Genomic DNA, 14,097 nt, shown 5'->3' on the forward strand with positions numbered 1-14,097 from the left:
ATCCTAAAGGATGGAGAGCATTTGTAGAATGTATTATGTAAGTATATTTTACTTCTAAATCCTCACTGCAAGGGTAAATACTACCAGTCGTAGGAAAAGGAGGAAGAAAAGAAGCGAATGTTTAGAAAAAACAAAAAGGGAAGAGAGCAAAAGGGACAGGAAGAGGAAGTGATAAAGGAAAAGAGTAGAACATCAAAGAACCCCCTAGGCAGGGGATGGTAGTATTGTAGAAAAATCATAGGCCTCAGAGCCAGGCAACTGCATGGCACAGAGCAAAGACCACGGGCAATGCGATGAAACAGATGGTGTTCACAGCCTGGCTTCCCAGTCATTAGTTATGGGACCTTGAACAAGTTTCTTCACCTCTGGCACTTCAGTTTCCAAATGAAAGAAACAACAGCCAAATTTAGAGTGCTTCCCAGGTGCCAGCCCTCGTCTGTCCATTTAAGTTCTCACCACAGCCCCGTGTAATGTACAGCACTGTGACGAGGAAACTGGCTGAAGGTCATAGTTAATATTCGCTCCAGATCACAGAGCTGGGACTTGCCCATAGATAGCCTGGCTCTGGAGCTCGCACTTTAACCATTGCACTAGAGCTGCATTTGTCACAGGGCTGAGGAGGACATGAGATGTCACTGTGAATGGGCCCACACAGGACCTGCCCATATTATGTGCTGGTACAAATGCTCCTGACCTTTCCCTGTTTCTCTTCCCTTCTCCCTGGCTGTCTTATGTTATCCAGGTGGGAATTAACTTTCTGGAAATTTCCATCTGATTAAATGGAACCTGCTGCTCCAGAAGCAAGCTCCAATGTAGCCTCACCTCAAATATATTCGTGTCACAGTTAAACAAGTCAGGTTTGGTACAAGCCTGTTTTCAGGGGTTGCTTCTATTGATTCCACCCTAGCTGTACATCAAAACAAATCAGATATTTCAGACACACACATGCACACACACACTCTTACACACAGGAGCTGATTATTCTGATTCTTTTCAACTATGTTTGATGGACTTTCTCAAAAATTAAATCAGGTCATTTGACCATTGTCTTACAGACTGGTAATTATGTCTTCTGTTAGTTCAGCCTGCATTTCAGCCTCAAGTCAATAATATTGCCTGATTTGTTCATTTGTTCATTCATCATTTAATAAAGAGTTATTGGAGCCTGTTAACATCCGAACCCTGTGTTAGGTGTGAGGAATATAACATGAATGAGATAGGCCTTCCTTTCAAGTCAATCATTGTCTAATGGTCATATAACCAGATAATTATACCACAACATGGTAAGTCCAGGAATGAAGATGAGCACAAGATTTAATGTTTGCATTCTATATTTTGACATGATCAAAAGTTTTCCTTGTGATTTATATCTTCATTTTTCTGCTGAGAATTCTTTCTGCATTCTAACAAAAAATAACCACAAATATTTTCTTTGAGTTATTTTATTAATACATATTTTAAAAGTAAGTTAAGAATCTAATTTCCTCCTTACCATTTTAAAAAACGTGTTTTTAGGGTAACCTTGTGCTCTTTATGGCCAAAGATAAACACATTTATTGTTTAAGAAAAGAAAAAGGAAAAGCTGGGGTACAAAGAAAACTGAAATTGTCCTGTATTCCTACTCTTCCAGAATAACTTATTAAATCAACCAAGTGACTTTTAAAGGTTTTATGTTGTGTGAAATATCTTTTAAAACAGAACCCACTGGGATGTTAGATGTCTGGTATACGAGAAAGCACATTGACTACAAGAGACAACAGATTTCTCTCTTCTGGAAGGTACGTTTACAGTGTCAATTTAAAATTCAGAAGATTTATATACTTGGGCTTTTGTTTTCATTCATATATAATTGACACATAAGGAGAATTATATATTTAAATGGAAAGTTTCAAGGGCAGAAAAAGACGTTTTATGTCCATAGTGGCTTCGACATGAGGCTTTAGAGACTTTGTTGGAGCTCATTTTCTCAGCCACATTCTCAAGATACTTGACCAATGGCATTATTTTTGCCAACTAAGGGTGGGAGTTCTGACTGAGTTCCCCCTACACAATGGCATCTTCTCTTTACCCACTTCCAGTTAGATCCAGGTTTCTTCCCATCCCCAAGCATGCTACCCTCTGACCCCACTGTGCCCTCTCTTCTGACCCTTGTCCCCTCTACCACCCCTACCTCTCCCACATGTAGCATGCCCAGCAGGGACGATGCCACTTCACTAGCCCACTGTTTAGCAAATTGAAGATGGGAAATCCGTGGATGTGAATATTTAGAAATACATTTTCTATAGTCATTGAAATGAGAGATGATGGAAAAAAAGCTATCCTCCCTCAGGAACCCTAATAATAGTAGAACGTAATATGTGTGGGAATAGAAAGCAGGTCTTCCTCAGAGTAGTGGTAGAGCAGCAGTGAACTAAACAGCCTTCCAGAAAACAATGAGGCTTAATATTACCATAGGTTGTGAAAGTTTCACAACTGTCCCCAAAGTCACCCTGCTACCAAGTGCAGAGCTGGGACTGAAACCCCATCCAGAACTCCCGCTGCTGCATCGTGACTCATCTTTGTGGAAACAAAATACCAACTGAACTGAGCTACTCACTGGTGTGCTTATAATAAGAGGTTTTCAGGTGAGCTGTGCTCCTCTTAATTTCCCAAAACCTGCATCCCTCTGACTGTACCTCTTCCAGTTAAGGGTAAATAAACAGTTTTGAAATTATGAAGCTGATGAACATGAAACCAGAAGAGTCAGAATAATGAATATAAAGTCCTCTGATGGGGCTAACATGATAGATTTTGATAATTGCAATCTTCATTTTTAAGAAATGAGCCTGGCAAGAAATGGGCTTCCTCCCTGTTTTTCCTTTCACACACACAAAATGTCTGGTGTAAGAGGAGACTACTGTAAATAGCTTGGTGAGTCATAATCAAGCTCTTCACTTTGAAACTAAAACTGTAGCTTAGAATTTGATTCAAAATGAAGCCATTTTTTAATAGCAAGACAATTCTCAAAGCAAGTCATTTAGAACAACTGTAATTTGGGAATATTATAGAAGAACCCAGCTCAGTTCTTGGCTATTGGTTTTCATCTTTGCATGTAAGTGGCCAAGTTCCCTCTACACAATCTCATCTTTACATCATCCTCTTCCAGTTAGATCCAGGTTCCTTCCCATCCCCAAGCATCTGACCCCACTGTGCCCTCTCTTCTGACTCTTGTCCCCCTTGCCACCCCTACCTCTCCCACATGTAGCATGCCCAGCAGGGACCATGCCACCTCACTTGTGAACTGTGTAACCAAAATTCCTCCTCCCCAAATGTCCTCAACAGTGATCTGAAAAGATAAGTTGTTTTAGTCTCATTTCACTCTGCTCTAGTCCAGTATTCCTTTCTTTAGAATAATGGTAATCATACTGGGATCTGAGTAGTAGACAAGACCATTGCAGGGATCTGTCAGTGAGAGGGCACAACGTGGGAAAACCACTGTGGTCATCAAGGAAAAACTAAACAGTGCTATGGTGTGAATTTTTATCCTGACACTGAAAATAACACACCCAGTGCCATGCCTGTTTGCTTCTCGGTGTGACAAAGAGTTTAGAACAGGTGTTGATTATGGTACACTGAAACCAGCTTCAGAACAAGGTCAAAATATACATCTGTTAGCCACAGATAATGCTTAGCAAAAGAGCAGGAGCTAGAATTCTTCTCTGCTCCTCATTTTGATCTTGTCCTAATCTTCACAAAGCTTAGGTTCTAAAATGAGGTACTAGAATCCACAGGGAGTTTAACTGTCTTCTGATCCACCCTTCTTCTCATAAACATCACTCCCACTCCAGCCAGGGCACACAGATGTCTCTGCTGGGACCTTCTGGGACAGGGAGAATTCCACTTTGTAAGCAGTCCGTGCCGTGATGGGCATCTCTTATTGTAAGAAAATCTTTCCTCTGCTGGAGCCAGAACTGTGAGTGTTTTGGGCTAGAACTGGCTTGAATAAGAAGCCAAACGTGTAAATACTAGAAGCTTCTACAACTTGGCACCAGATGGTGAGCATGACAGGGCACCTTCAAAATCTTCAATGATTGGCCAGCCCAAGGGGAGGAAAGTTCCATCTAGTCCTCAGTTTTTCAGAGCTGTTACAGGATTAAGGCCTTTCCTGCTAAATCCCGGACTTCTTCAATGGCCCCAAAATGGCTACTCACCTGGGAGTGTGCATAAAACACTGACCAGAGTTACGGGGATGAGCAGGCCAACTTTGGACTGCAGAACCACAGAACCACAGACCTCTAAAGCCAGTGGGAGTTTAACCAGCATGCAGCCCCTCTACTAGTTTTATGAATTCACAAACAGCCTAGGGAGGTGAAGTGATTTCTAGCGAGAGGATTTTAGGTGCTCTGATGCTTGCTGCTAAGAGCCTCTCACACAGAAATCACTGCCCCTTCTGTTTGGACCACTCCTGTCCTCATGCAGCTGAGGACTCCTCATGCCACTGTCAGGCTGGTGTGGGAATCTGGCAGGATGGTACCCTGCTACAAGGGACTCATCTAAATGTCAGGCTAGAGAGAAATGCTCAGCCATATCAGGTGCTTTGTCAGCCGGGTCAGACCTCACTGGGGAAAGAAAGCAAATATATGTGGATTGTTTTCTGTTTTTTTACTCTGATCAATTTTGAGAAATCTGCTGAGAAGGACCCCTACCACTGCAGAGAGGGGATTTCAGGTCTTGGCACCAAAGGAACCCCCAAGTATAGCCCTATTAGCCTATGAACGGAGTGAATGTTTCTCTTGCAGCTGGGGAAATTGAGCTTTCATTTTTGTGGGATGTTTATATTGGAGAACAGCTAGGTGCTGCATGGGTACAGCCCCTGTGTTGGGGGTGAGTATGTGTGTGAGTTGTGGGTGTGAATGTATATGAGTATGTGTGAATGTGCACGTATGTGATATGTGTATGTGTGTTGTATATGTGTGCATGAATGCAAAGGGTATGTATGTGTGCATATGTGTGTGAATGTGTGTGAGTTTTTATATGTGTGAAGAATGTGAGTGGTTTAGTCCATTCTTGATGCTGTAACAAAATACCATAGACAGGCAGGCTTAAAAACAATAGAAATCCTTTTCCCACAATTTTGCTGCTGTCCAAGATCAGGATGCTAGCATGGTCAGGTGAAGGGCCTCTTCTATGGCACAAACTTCTTTCATCTTCACATGGCAGAAGGAGCTGGGGAGCTCTGTGGGGTCTTGTGTAAGGGTACTAATCCCATTCACGAGGGTTTCACCCTCCTGACTTAATCACCTCCCAGAGGCTCCACATCCTAAAACCATCACATTAGGCTTTAGGATGCCAGCATGTAGATCTTGGGGACACACAAACAGTCAGACCATAGGTGTGGGAGATTTGTATGGGGGGTATATGCGGGTGTGAATGTGAGTGTATGAGTGTGTCGAGGGTGAAGAAGACCTTTGCTTTGTTGTTTTGATTCCCACATAATTACTCATTTTCCCACACCATGGTTTCTCTGGAAAACTCCATTTCCTGAAAAATATCCTGTACTATTTTTTGCCATAGCTGTTTTTAAGAGAAAAAAATGCTTTCTATGTTGAAGCCAAAAAGTACAGCCTAATCTATGAAATAAAATGACACCTGGGTATTGCCAGAACAACAAACATAATAACAAGCAGAAAACATTGCTCTGCCACAAACAGGCCAGAGCTGTGTTAGAGCCCTTCACAGGGACTTTAGCAATCTTCCCCCTCATCATCTCCTTCTGTGTAAAGCCTCATGTTATTTCCTTTGCTTTAATTAAGCACTTTAGTCAGTGATTCGAATATACTTCTCTTCCAGTTAGTTCACTGTGTATCCTTTAAGAAGAACACCACCTTGTATAGATATAGATAAGGATAACATAAAGATACAGGGATGGGGTAAAGCCATGTTAACTTCTCCAGTTCCTTTCACTGTCTTGGTCATAGCAAATCACAGACTTTCTGAGGTCATGCATTTAGAAGAGAAATATCTGTATAAATGAAGCTGATCCACTCCATTCATTCATTTAAACAGATGTATTCAAGCCCCTTTTTAGTACAGATCACTGGGCTGCATGCCAAGGATATGGAAGTGGACAGGACAAATCCAGTCCTCACGTTCTGGAGCTCACAGTCCAGCAGGGACGATAGAAGTAGGAGTGGGGATGATGGGGACACTCAGGTATTAAGGAGCTCAAGGTTCAGCTCAGGGAATGCTGGTTGGGGTCAGCCAATAGGGCAGGGAGGGGAATGGGAGAGGCATCGGAGAGGACCACTCAGAAAGCAGTCCTGGAGCTGACCTCAGAACAGGTTAGCCAGGACAAGGGTGGGAGATCATTTGGCAGAAGACCTTCTGGAGACTGTGGGTTCAGCATGTGAAAGGTCACTGTCATGAAGTGCCTTCTCACAGAAATATAAAGCAAGCCACAAATGCAAGCCACGTGTATAATTTAAATTTTTCTCATAGTCACACCTAAGAAAATAAAAAGAAACAATTCTAATAATATATTTTGCTTAACCCAAATGTATCTGGAATGTTATCATTTTAACATGTAACTAATATTGAAAAATTATTAATGAGCTCTTTTATAGTCTTTTTTCTTCCTACTAAGTACTTAAAAACCAGGATGTCTACCAAGCTCCAGTTGGGTAGAATGGCTTAGAGTTTGCTCTCCAGAGAGCAGCCCATCTCAGGTCAGACTAGCCACACTTCAAGGGCTCCATGGCTTCCTGCTGTTAGTGACTCTCTCTTGTAATTCACGCATAGCTCTAGGGCCTTGACAAGCAATACACAAGAGAATTAGGGAAACTCTTGGCTACAAAAGCGGGAGAAGATTTGTGGTTTTTATTTATCAAATAAAGTAATTCAATTTGATAAACAGCTACCCTCAAACCACAGAAAGTGAGAAGAAAGAGAAAATAACAAGCCCCACACACAGTTTATAGCATGGCCTCAGAAAGACTGCTGTGACTGGAGGCAGCTTATACAATGATTTTACTTTGTCTCTTTCTTCCTCTATTTGTCTATATTGTATGAAGAATATTCCAACCTATATCACATTGCACAGAATGTGTGACTTCTTTGGCCTCCACATATGAAAGAGATTCAGTAAAAGTAGAAAGTATTATTTGTAACTTGATTTATATTGATGTAGGACAAAGGTCTGCTGTAAATCCCCAGGGAAGATTGGCTGCCAGGGGCCTGAGATCCTTACATAATTATAGGAGGTATCCAGTATCAGAGTCAATATTTAAATACAAAAGTAGTGGATGGGAAGATTTCAATAGTTGTGCTGCAATATTCAATTCTGCCTCCTTCCCTTTCCCAGCCCTCATCCCATTTCAGACTGGCACTGAATTTCCCAAGATACTTTCAGAAAGAACAGGTTGTTGTCCTTTGCTTACTCGTTACATGCATGCCAGTTGTAATGCAGGGACTTTGAATTGATAGCAGAATGTAGTCAATAGTTTCCATTCTTTTGCTGCTTTTCTAGATGAAAAATGAGATATAAATCATTATGCCAGGATAACTACTCTGAGGTATGACCATGAAATAAATCAATCACCATAGTGTAGAAAAACACTTGGCAAGTGTCTACTAAGTGCTAGCATGAAGCAGTTAAGAGTTCATTCTCTAGATAGAACTATCCTACCTGAGTTAAGTTCCAGCTTTATCACTTACTGCCTGTGTGTTTTTGAGCAAGGTGCTTATCTTCTCTGTAACTCACTTTCTAAGGAGTTACATGCAGATAATAATAGTATATACCACATGAGGTGGTTATGAAATTAATGAGAGAATCTTGAAAAGTGTTTCTTAATTCATTGTTAGGAAACAAATGTTTCACATGACTCTGAGGATGCCAGGATGAGTGGACAGGCCAGTAGAAAGATAGATCCATGGGTAGATCATTTCAATACAGTGATTTTTAAAATTTCCAGATGAGGGTTGTCTTTTGAGTCCCTCTGTCACTTTGGACCGGGGTTGCTGAATGCAGCCATGAGTTCTGAAATCAAAGTGCTCATGCTTAAACCTATGTGTACTTTGTAATCAATTATGTGGCATTGGTGAGACTTCCATACAGAGCAGTGGTATAAGCCAAGTCAATATGGCTTGACTCCCCATAGATTGGTAGCAGAGTCATCTGGGTATGATGGAAAAGTGCCAATCATGATTTTCATGTTAGACTGACTGACAGCAAGGAACTCACCAAGTGTCTTAATATCATGCACCAAGCACTCTTTCAGTGTACTCCCCCTAGCCCATTGCATGCTCCAGGAAGCCTATGATGTACATAGAATTATCCTCATTTCACAGATAAGTCAATTGAGCTTCAGAGAGGTAAAATAATTTGCACAAGGTAACACAGCTGCTATATGGTACAGCAGGAAAGCAAAGGATCTGCCCTAATAAGAACCAAGCCAGCAGTGTTCCAAAACCAAAAAAAAACAGGGAAAGAAAAAAAGCTTCATAGGCAAAGCTGTGACTAGTTAGTTAGTAAGTATTCAAATTCCCCAGCTTTCAAGGGGTCTTGATTACAGACTTTTTTAATATATATAGGTTGTTTTAACAGTTTTAGTATAATTTGCATGAAGGGGAGTTCAGAAGTAAAATAATTCCTTTATGATAAATGCAATTTTTTTTAAGTCCTAAGAAATGATTTACCAATTTACAGAAACATCCTTCCTTCAATATACTTAAAAACAAAACAAAAAACAAGGCCCTGCATTCTGACGGGTCAGATTTTGTCCTATCATGGATCACATTCACCAAGCTATTTCTGATGCTGAAAGCCTTTTCAGGCATCAGAGTTCTTACAACAGGCTTAGGAGGGAGCTGTTCTCTCTTTGCTTCTCATGCCATCTAAGTCAGAAAGGCATTATTTACTAAGTTAGACTATTTCCCACAGAACAGAGCAGAAAGAAAACTGAAAGAGAGAGGGGCAATAGGACTTTTCTTTCTTAGCACACTCTTATCAATAGAGGATGGGTGACAATGACAGTAGGATCACTGGCTTGAAACTTGCTCCCAGCACTGCACACATAGGTAGGAGAAGTACCAGGTCTCTGAGACACTCCCAGGGACTGACATGGTCCAGACAGCGCCTTCTCCTCTCATATCCACCAGGGGGCGCACAAAACCTCTCAGAATGAGGAGTTGTAAGGACTAAATGTGACAATAGATGTAAAAGCTCCTGACTCAGGGTATGGCCCATTAACTGATAGGTTCTCCCTTTTCACACGTCCAAATTAACTAACACCAGAGTGAAAATAAGTTCACCTGGAGAGACCCAGTTGTCTCCTCAGGTGACAGTTCTTGTGGGTTCACAGCTTGTCTCCTGTGATTCAGGGCCTGTCCTGAAGAAAAAAGGATTCTGGGTCCATCCTCCCCAAACTGCTGACCTCATGTCTGCTGTTGATTCTTCACATCAGAACATAGCCCAGCCTCACAGAGAAGCTGCTTTGCAACCTTACCCAGAAGGGTGACTGGTCATTCCAACTAAGAAACATGGTGCCCTGTACTTACTGGTTTATTGTTCAGGCCTGTCAATATAAGGAGCAGCACCGAAAGGAGAGAGATCACTAGTCTAGAAGTCAGAAGCCCTGGATTCTACTCTTAGCTCCTCCACTTATCCCTTGAGTGGGTTAATAAGCAAGTCACTTCATGTTCCTGGGACTTAGTTTCTCCATTGGTAAAATGTTGAATATGTGTTAATCTGTAGATTCCCTTCCAGTTCTGTTGTTCTGTGATGATATTCCATTCCATTAGAGCCAAGTATGACCCAGGGATGATGGATTACACATGTTACATGCAAAACTTCTGTTGCTTTTTTTTAAAACCAAACTGATTATTATATTGTTTTCAGTTGCTTCAGACTATGTACCCAGCTGGATAAATACCTGTTTTCCTATTGGCTCACTGAAGCTTTTGTTCCATGGACCTTGTTAGACAATTTAAGGCCATTTTTAAATTTGGATGAGGAGACCAATTGTCTGGGAGATGTTAACCTTTATCCCAAAACTTGCTTGACATTTAATACATGAATAACTCATGGGATATCATATTTATTTGTCTAACTACCTTAACCCCACCATCATCTTCTTACTAATATTTTCAACTCTAAAGTATGGGATATGCAGGGGAAGATGCAAGAGAATGGGCCCAGGACCTTCCCTGCACTCTGGGAACCATCACACATCTTTCAGAACCACACCTCTGTTTACTAGGTCACTGTGATCCGCTGGATTTCCACAGCAGTCACTAGGCAAGTTCAGTGGATCCAAGAAGACTTGACCTTTTCCCCCCTTCCAGCACTATACCAAAGGATTGAGATTGCTGAGGAATCTATGTAGGACAACAAGAGGGAGGTAACAAAGGCTGTTTTTTGCAATTGGTGTTTCTTCCAAGTAGGGCGGGCTCTCTTTCCTTTATTGTTAGAGTAGACCTGAAGCCCTTTGGATCCCTGGCAAGAATGGGGAGCTTTGTGAACTCCGGTTCACTCTTGAGGAGGACCTGTGGTGGGGTAATAGCCCTACCTCTGAACCTACAGAAGAGACAGAGAGGGGAGCATAGAGTAAGAGATACTTGAGGAATGGTCTTCCCTAGGCCGTCTTTGATTTAATTTATCCTGTATTTTCTCCAATGACAAAGGGCATGTTTATTCATAACATTTCAGAACTTCACAATTTCGGAAATGCTCAGTTATCTCAACCCACACAATAAGCCTATGTGATCAGCTGTGAGGGACATTTGAAGTGCTAACTTTCTTGGTTCTTACCAGTACACAAAGATACATCTTTTAGAAAAAGGCTGAATGTGCACCCAAAAGAGCCCCCAGCAATATGGCATTCACCTGGTACACTGAACATGTTTAAGATCCAGTCTCAGGCCATGTGGATCCAGAAGGGCACCTAGAAAAGGACCTGCATTAATCAAGTTCCTAGAGACTGAAATGTAAAAAGCTGGATGTTCGTGGATTAACTTACAGTGAGAAATGCAGCTGTTGGACCAACCAGAAGGCTTGAGTCAGCAGATAGGAACATTCTCTCCCAGTATGCTAATTATTTCAGAAGGCAGATTTTAATCAGAAGGCCAATTTATTCACTTAAAGTGAAAAATACAAATTTTAAAGAAACCAGATGTTCATGCTAGCCCAGCTTCTCCTGACAGATAAACTACACCAGAAACCAAATTAGAAGATTGCTTAGGGAGTAGGGAATCAGAGAAAGAGGCATTTGTCAGTCCTAAGGTGTGTCTTTCAGAAGCTTGAGGGAACCCTCCACCCCATAGAAGGAATAACTTTGCCAAGAAAACTGTAATGCTTAAGTCTGGAGATCTAAGCCTTCCTCTCCCTGCACTAGGCATGGGCGGGTACTGCCAATGCTGGCCTTGGCAGCTTTCCATTTTCATTGCTTCTGTTTCCCATAGTCCTTATCCGAACAGGATTACAATATAAATAATTGGTTTTCTGCTTACTTTCTGGGATTGCTCCCAAAAGATCTCAATTGGAATTTTTAGTGTTCCAAAATTCGTTAGTCACACATTTATAAACAAGTGTCTTGGTTTCCTAGCACAGATGGCTAATCCAGTTCACTAAGTGTAGACTTTACTAGTTTAGCTCTTGAAAATCTGGTTTTTGTTTTGTGAGCATCATTGCACTTTCTCTATTAAAGTCTGTGCATATGTGTGTGTATGTGTCTATACGTGTATGAATTTCACAAATTTAGAAATGGAGATTCAGAGGGACTGAGTACCTTGGCCTAGGTCACACAGCTGGTGATTGGTAGAGCTGGAACTCAAACACAGATCTGAGTTCAGATCCCATTCTTGTTCCATTGGAGGTAACTGAATTTTCTTCTATGTTTTGAAGCAAGAAAGGAAAATCAGGTGTTTTTAAAAATTAGTTTTAAAAAATATTAACTGGTATATTTTTCTAAATGGTGGAGGTGGGCAGAGGCAGTTTAGTGTTCAGTGGAAGAGATAAGAAATGCAAATTAAAAGGATGGAGCCATTTGCTGCAGGGGCCCAGGCACAGAGCTTCCAGTGACTTTGTTGAGAGTACACAGTAAGGTGGATATGTTTTTTTACAGAATCTGAGTTTATCAGAGGCAAGAGGAAAAATCCTCCACTATCTGGTGACCTTGCAAGAGGAGGCAGCAGGGAAAGCCACACTACAAAACATCACTGAACATGCCTCCTGGACATGGGTCATTCCTAGAACTGGAAACTGGGCTGTGGCTGTGGAGGCAGCTAATTCAAAGGGCAATTCCCTGCCCACTCGTATTAACATAACAGACCTGTGTGGGGCAGGTGAGTACCAACTTTTCTTTAATATTATCTGTGGGAAACTGTCCTACTCAACCCATCTTCTGCAGCCTCAGCTCAGGGTCTGGCATGAGTGCACAGGAGTTTAGACTTTGGAGTCAGCAGCCTTTAGAGGCTGTCTTTTCCACTCAGCCTATGAGTGGCCTTGGACAAGTGAATTAACAACTCCAATTTCTCTCTCTACAATAGAGGTTATATTACCTGTCTTGCGGGTCATTGTGATATTAAATACAGAGACTAATACTTATCAGGTGCTTGATACGTGTTAGTTAAGGAAATATTAAGAGTTACATTAAATTGAACACCAATAGCTAGATGATTTTTTCAGAACAAGAATAATATATGTCACCAAATTCTTGAAAAAGCATTTTATATATAAAGTCAAAACATTTTAAAATCAATAGTATTAAAATGAAATTCTGGCTGTTAAATTGAAACTGTAGTAAAATTTTACTACACTACAGCTCTTTAAACACACATCTAGATGGGCATCCAGTTGTCTACATTGAAAATCTCCAACTAGCTATACACATTTTACAATTCTATCCTCTGAAAACCCATGATGAGTCAAGGATAAAAGCCCATGATTAGTCAAGAAAAAGGATATTAATGCTATTTCTCAACATTTATGTTACTACAGGATTCCATGTCAAGATCATTGGCCTGACTTTTTCCAAAAATACCTAATGGAATAAAAATATAATTAGGTCCTTCCTTAAAATGCACTGTAATAACTTTATCTACATGTAAATCTAGCAATCATCATTTTGAAGAAGCTTCTACCAAAGCATGATCATTTTATATACATTGTAAAATCTTGATTATATATCTTATCAGCCATTTACCTATATATAAGCATAGAGATAATAAAGTAGATGAAAATAAATAGAAGAAAATACAAGTAAATATTGATATAATCTTGAGTTGGTATATGAATTGAGAGTTGCTCTTAGAAATAAGGGTTGCTCTTACCAGGGCCTGACCACAGTGATGTATTTATCTTCTCACGTAAGAGGAGTTCAGAGGTAGACAGCCCAGGGCTGGTGTGAGAGCTTCGTGGCATAATCAGGACTCCAGCCTCCTTCTTTCTGCCATACTGCTTTCCAGCCTTAAAATGGAAATAATCCAGAATGGCTGCTGGAGCTCTACTATTTCCCTTCAAGCATAAGAGAAGAAGAAAGAGAGAAGGGCACACCCCTTACTCTTGAGGAGCTTTGCCTCAAGTCACACAGCACACTTGCAGGAATAACTGGTCACCTGGCCACACCCAGCTGCAGAGAGGTTCAGAAATAAATTAAGACAGCAGTGTTCCCTTGCTATAGAAGATGAGGAGACAATATCTGGTAGGCAACTGGTAATCTCTGCCTCAAAAGGAGTCAGTACTTTAAGGCAGAAACCTGAAGGAAAAGAGGGTTAACTACAGGAAAAAAAAGCTAAGTAAAATAAAAAAGTAAAATAAAAAAATAAAAATAAAAAAAATTTAAATGCCAAAGTGTAAATGACAACTTAAGAAAAGTGTATATTACATTTTTGGCAAAAAGGTGATTGATTATCTGTCTATCATCTAAGTTTTCCAAATAAGTAAGAGATTGGGAGATATGAAAGGCAACTGAAAAAATAAATATAAAAAGGCAATAAAGATATGAAAATATGATCAGTCTAAGTAGCAATCACTGACATGCAAATTTTGAAAGACTATGAGAAACCAAATCAGATTGAGTCAGAGTAAGTGGAATTAGTATAACTCATGTTGGCAAGAGTGTG

General features: G+C 40.7%; 2 protein-coding genes across 5 annotated transcripts in view; one reads left to right on the plus strand and one right to left on the minus strand.

Annotated features, from left to right (window-relative positions):
• The window catches only part of LOC118973541 (uncharacterized), a 42,580-nt gene extending 29,053 nt beyond the window's left edge, over nt 1-13,527 (minus strand). For all 3 annotated transcript variants that reach the window (XM_073234112.1, XM_037024332.2, XM_073234111.1), the window contains exon 1: nt 13,306-13,527. The gene's annotated coding sequence lies outside the window, so the exon portion shown is untranslated. The remainder of the gene's footprint in view (nt 1-13,305) is intronic.
• The window catches only part of IL12RB2 (interleukin 12 receptor subunit beta 2), a 67,677-nt gene that overhangs the window by 28,808 nt on the left and 24,772 nt on the right, over nt 1-14,097 (plus strand). For both annotated transcript variants that reach the window (XM_037024365.2, XM_017672707.3), the window contains exons 8-9: nt 1,699-1,778; nt 12,099-12,318. In XM_037024365.2, the coding sequence (XP_036880260.2) occupies nt 1,699-1,778; nt 12,099-12,318 (300 nt within the window). The remainder of the gene's footprint in view (nt 1-1,698; nt 1,779-12,098; nt 12,319-14,097) is intronic.

This window comes from Manis javanica, chromosome 4 (genome assembly GCF_040802235.1).
Source record: "Manis javanica isolate MJ-LG chromosome 4, MJ_LKY, whole genome shotgun sequence".
Taxonomy (NCBI): domain Eukaryota; kingdom Metazoa; phylum Chordata; class Mammalia; order Pholidota; family Manidae; genus Manis; species Manis javanica.